This window comes from Ziziphus jujuba, chromosome 2, assembly GCF_031755915.1.
Source record: "Ziziphus jujuba cultivar Dongzao chromosome 2, ASM3175591v1".
Taxonomy (NCBI): Eukaryota; Viridiplantae; Streptophyta; class Magnoliopsida; order Rosales; family Rhamnaceae; genus Ziziphus; species Ziziphus jujuba.
In genome coordinates, this window is record NC_083380.1 from 6,397,753 (window position 1) to 6,403,625 (window position 5,873).

General features: G+C 34.1%; 1 protein-coding gene across 2 annotated transcripts; it reads right to left on the reverse strand.

Annotated features, from left to right (window-relative positions):
* Positions 1-414: 414 nt before the first annotated feature.
* LOC107417509 (receptor-like protein EIX1) lies at positions 415-3,519 on the reverse strand. 2 transcript variants are annotated; one of them, XM_060814075.1, is made up of 2 exons: positions 887-3,519; positions 415-763 (listed from the first exon to the last, which is right to left on the reverse strand). In XM_060814075.1, exon 1 carries the CDS (start codon positions 3,281-3,283, stop codon positions 920-922), a length of 2,364 nt encoding a protein of 787 aa, XP_060670058.1. In that variant the 5' UTR covers positions 3,284-3,519; the 3' UTR covers positions 415-763; positions 887-919. The 2 variants fall into 2 exon arrangements, with proteins under 2 accessions (XP_060670058.1, XP_060670057.1); XM_060814074.1 differs by having other exon boundaries at positions 415-786.
* Between the last annotated feature and the right edge of the window lie 2,354 nt (positions 3,520-5,873).

Genomic DNA, 5,873 nt, shown 5'->3' on the forward strand with positions numbered 1-5,873 from the left:
TAGCATGGCATCTAATCCAAATGATAACTTGTGAAGCAGTTAGCTTGTACGCAAAGAAATAATGGAAAACCAGACATGAAAAAAGGCTCTGCTTATTACTTGACTTGACAAACGGTTTTGCTTAGTATAGTTTCTAATTACATTTTCGTTTATGTGCATAACTAATTAATGTTGTTTTTAGAACCCAAAAGCTATTTTGCAGTTACAAGGAGAAACAGAGGCATGTTCTGTTTTTGTTTTTTTGTTTTGGTAATTGATTTTTCCTTTTTCCTTTTTTTTCCCTTTTTTTGGGAGGAAGTGGGGTGGGGGTGGCACGTTTAAAGCAAGAATGTCAAGAAAGCAAGGAAGTTATGCTCCCCCCTCCCTGTAAAATTGGTGCAACAACCTCAAATGTGTGAAATTGACACAGTGAGGAAGCCAAGAATATGCATGTTAATATGCCAGCTAATATGCCTCGCAGCACTTAACCAGAAATTTCACATATTTCATAAAGCTGAAAACTAATAGAAAATTGACATTTACTATAATATTGATCTGAACACAGCTTTTAAAACCATCACAAATTACAGAAGGTTGGGATGGTGAAACAGAAAAAAGAAATGTACTATTTGTAATTAGATAATCTATGAGGAAACCCTTCTCCTTCATGCTTTCAACGGTGTCCCTGAAATTCACTTCCAAAGAAATTAAGCTGACATTGAAAACCTCTTTGCTTTCTCCTTGAATATATGGTGAAGCTTCTCACCTTCCCCAACAGGAAGTACTCACAAACAGAAAAAGCATTTTCTGAGTTTAGTAAAGTTAAGTAGATGAGAAACACATTGTCAAAGAAACATATTATTATTAGGAAGCAGATATAGTAACAAACTGAAGAAAGAAAACATACTCTTTATCTTCTTTGCTGATGCCTTCCTGTCCTCTACTTTGTGGTTCTATATTTCAACCACAAATATAGTATTCTATCTACAACTTTATCAACAACATCAAAGTAGGCTATGCTCCAAGATTTTCTCATCGTCATTATCAAATACGGAACAAGAATTCCAGCTGCAAATCCCAATCCAATGCTCAAGTAAAACCACTTATTAATGAAGCTGTCACCATTACCAGCATCCTTGGGAGCTGTCCTTCCCTTATCTGGTTTCCCATTTTTATCATCACCTGGACATTTTACAGCAAGTTGACGACCACAAAGGCCAACATTTCCAGCAAAAGAGGATGCATTGAAGGTGAGCATCTGATCTTTATCAGGAATAGGACCAGACAATTCATTGTTTGACAGATTCAGATACCCCAGGGATGAAAGTGACCCCAAGCTTTGAGGAATCGCACCGGAGAACCTATTACTGGAGAGATCAAGAGAAAGCAATTCCTTCAACTTTGAAATGCTTTCGGGAATATGACCAGTAATTTGGTTGCTTGACAAGTCGAGAACGAGCAAACCCAACAAATTTGTTATCTCTATAGGAAGATCTCCGCTCAAATTATTTCCTGAGAGGTCTAGTGCCGTTACAAGAGAAAGGGTCTTCGTATATCTTAGAGGCTGGCCTTTCATATTTACAACAAAGCTTTCATAGTAGCTGCCAACAATCTCGTAGTTTCCCCCTCCGAGTATGTAAATGCCACTACGGGAAGGCCTATACAATAGATAATGGTTAATCATTTGGGCTTGTGACATGTGCATACCTTTGAAATGTCCAAAGCTAGGCGGAATACTGCCTACCAACTGATTTTCTGCTAGGTCCAGGATCTGTAGTGAGCTTAAGTTTGATAGCAGAGCTGGAAGTTCTCCTGAAAATGAATTAGATCTCAAGCTAAGAATTCTTAGCCTTTCAAATCCTTTCCCAATCCATGGTGGAATTACACCACTTAATCTGTTGTTTCCAAGATTTGGTGTTTCCAAACTAGATAAGTTTTGGAAAGATGATGGGAGCCGTCCGTAGAGCTTGTTGCCATGCAGGTGCAATGTTTGAAGCCCACCTAATTGACCCAAGAAGGTAGGAATGGTTCCAGACAAGTTGTTATTACTAATGTCTAGTACAGAGAGATCAGAACAATTTCCAATACTTGATGGAATACTTCCAGTTAAGTTGTTATTGGAAAGATCAATGGCTTTAAGATAAGGACCAATGTTACATATTGAAGCGGGGATTTCTCCATTTATCTGGTTGTAAGCAATAGAAAGGAAAACCAAGGACTGGCTTATATTATTTGGAATATTACCAGAAAGTTTATTTTTGGATAGATCGAGTATGTTAATGCCACGTGGTTTAGGAATAGACCCACTGAAGTTATTTGAGCTGAAATCAACTACTGCACCCGTTAAATGAATGACTTGACTTGGAAAGCCAAGTGCACTAAACTCTAGTCGACTTGGTAGTTGACCTGCTAGTTGATTGAAAGAAAGATTCAACCGTAATAAGGGATAAGAAAATTCCCAAAACCAGTTAGGTATGGAGCCAGAAAGGCTAGCATTTGAGAAATCCAAAGACATTACTTGCTTTTGTGACTTGAGCCAAGCAGGAAATGAAGGACCCAAATGGCAGGCTCTCATTGAAAGAGAAGAGATTTGAAATGGGGGAACCCAATTGGAATTGACATTCAATTTGAAAGAGTTTGAAGACAGATCTAAATAACTTAGCTTTTTTAGCTTTAAAAAATGTGCTTCAGTAACTACACCTGTCAATTTATTGGAAGAAACATCAAATGTAGACAACTCGGAAAGTTGTCCCAAACTTTCTGGGAGAGTCCCGTTTAGTGCATTGTCATTTAGTTTCAGATGGGTAAGATTTTGCTGTAATATTCCAAAAGAATCTGGGATGGGACCCCTAAACCCACTATTAGAGAGGTTCAGATACTGCAAATTTTTCAAAGATCCAAAAAATTGAGGAATTGTGTTGCCATCAAATGTGTTGAAACTCAAGTCCAAAAGCCTCAAGAACTTGAGTTTCGTCAATGAAGGTCTAATTTCCCCACTAAGGTTCCAGAATCCAGACGTACCTGTAGATTCATCATAATTATTTGGATATGGGTTATGGAGATCAACTGCAATAACTGCTCCAGAAGTGGTCTCACAGCTTATTCCCCACCATTGACAACAGTTGCTTCCCTTCCATGAAGAAAGCCGGTTCTCAGGATCATGAAGACCATTCTTGAAGTCAACAAGAGCTTCTCGGTCTGAATCCATGCAGTTCGTTAATTGAGCGTCACTGTTGAGAAGAAATTCTCTTGTCACAAGGCAGAGAATCAGAAACATAAATGGAAGCCCTGTAATTGTTTCCATCAGAGCTACAAACTTTTTGCAAGGAAACTGCGTTTTTGGTGAAGAGGAAGATCAAGAGGAATAGTTGTTGAAAATAAAAGCAAAGAAAAAGAAGATGAGTCTTTTTTTTTTTTTTTTTTTTTTGGGCTCTGAATATGGAAGATGACTCTGTGTAGCAAATTAACAATGCTTGAATGTACCCACGACCAACCACTAACGTGGCCTTTTCTAACCCACTAACGGCGGCGTTTCTCTCATTTTCTAAACCAGCCGTGTTGTAAACGTTGGAAAAAATATCCATTAATTTGGATCATTTAATTATTTCTGACATGTAAAAAATGCATTTTTATTTTATGTTATTACTTTTGGATGTGAGAGTGGGCTCGTTGGGAAAGGACGAGACACGTATAAGCTTAATACAATATAAATAAACAACTAAAAATTAAAAATTAAAAACAATAAAAAAATTTTTTTAGATTTTTTGGAAATTAAAAAATATATAATTCTTTTTTCATTTTCTTTCTAGATCAATCAAAGAGCTGTTGACCTAGTTGGAGGTTAAAAGGTGGAATTATATGTAACAATATATTTTTATTGTGAAATATATAATTATAGGGTTATTAGCGCTTTTAGTCCCTGAATTATACTTTCATTTGTACTTGGTCTTCAAACTTTTATTTTTTAGACATTTTGGCAACTAAACTTTAATTTAAGTTACACGTTGGTCCTTAAGATTATTTTTACTAACATGAATAGAAGCCCTAGTATTTGTTTCTATCAAAGGTACACTCTTTATATCTGAAATTACCTGGATATGAGGAATAATTATTGAGTAAGATCAAAGGAAAAGATATTAAAACAATTTGAATCTCAATGAGATACAATTATATATAAATACTAAACTTTGAAAAGGATTTGCTTATAGTAATGTGCACATTGTTGGTTTTTGAGCAGCTAACTGTGACCTGCAACTAAAGAAATTGACAAATATATATATATATATATATAATTCTTCTATAGTGCAGATTCATGCATATCCATCATTAAGTACATGTTATTTTAATTACAAAACCTAATATGCATGAATGCACATCAAAATATAATGCTGATATCCACATCCAAGGGCAGAGGCAGGATGTTCGCCTTTGGGGGCCAAGGTTTTCGTCAAAATATACATATATATACCACAAAAAATTTTAATTTACAACATTTTATAATAGCACAAATAAAAACATGTATTTTTGTTTTGTACGGTTAAAAAGTATATCTAATTTTATTATAGTATTTTAACTGGATCATATATCAATTCATTCAAAAATAAAAAAAATAAAAACAAAACATAAATAAAAATAATATAATATCCTTTATCCTATTAAATTTCTAAAATTATTTAGAATTGAATCTATACTATTTTGGTTTTTTATTTTATTTTATTGTTTTGCAAATATGTTACTACATTCATAGACAATTAAAAAAAAAAAAAAAAACAGATGGAATGGAATTGAAAACGAACAAGAAAAAAACAAAAAGTAAATGATTAAAAATTGGAAGTCAATACATATCAAAGACAACGAGGAGGAAAATTTTTATTTTTTTTTATTTATTATCTTTTTACGGTATATTATAGGACATAAATAGGATGAAAAATATATTGTTTATCTAACTTTAAATGAAAAAATAACTATAAACATTATAATCCAATATTTTCTAAAAATAAATTAATTAAGATCCATATAAAAAAATCCAAAAAAAAAAAATATCCTAGCTTGATTTGAAGACTAAAAAAATTAAAATTAATTTTATAATGAGGCCAACAAAGCTAAAAACTCAAAAAATTTATATAATATATATAAAATATCAAAAGTGAAAATGGGAAGTATGGCCCCTGAAGCCAAAACCCACCTTCGCTCCTGTCTACACTATAAAATTGTCATATAGCCAGCAACCAAGTAAACGCGGCGACGAAGAAAAAACAGAGGTGAATAGCTTTTCGTTCCATTTCACAATCTGGTGCTTACGTCTACACCCCATGGGTTCCACCTCAAAGCAAGACCAAAGGCCAAGATTTATTATATTTGTCTATACCTTCAATCTTGGCCTTAAATGTGTCAAGATTTTACCATACAAGAAAGGTAAAAATATCTCTAAATCTATTTTTAAGTTAAAATATATTCACCACAAAAATTCTACTTTTAAGTTAAATTATATTTACCACGATATCGCCCTGGTGGGGGACGACTGTGCAATCTTGTGCGATTAGCTATGACATCTGCACGATAAACTTGAACGCTTCAACACATGTAATCCTTGGAAGACAAAATCCCTTGACTCATGCTCAGCCATACATATGAGATGGACAAATTCTATCTTGCTTTTTGTTTCCCTTCTTCTTTGCTCTCTGTCTTGTCATTTCAGTTCCTTTCATTCCCTTAAAGTCTATTTAATTAATCCAGCTAAAACTTCAACTGTTCCCACCAATGCAATACCAAAGTTGGAAAATTATTGACGACCAAGTCTCAAACTCATTACAAACTTCTAAGGAGCCAAGTGGGTTTCTTTTTTCCAAGTCAATGAAACTTCTATAGACAAGATCATGGCAATGTAAATCTGT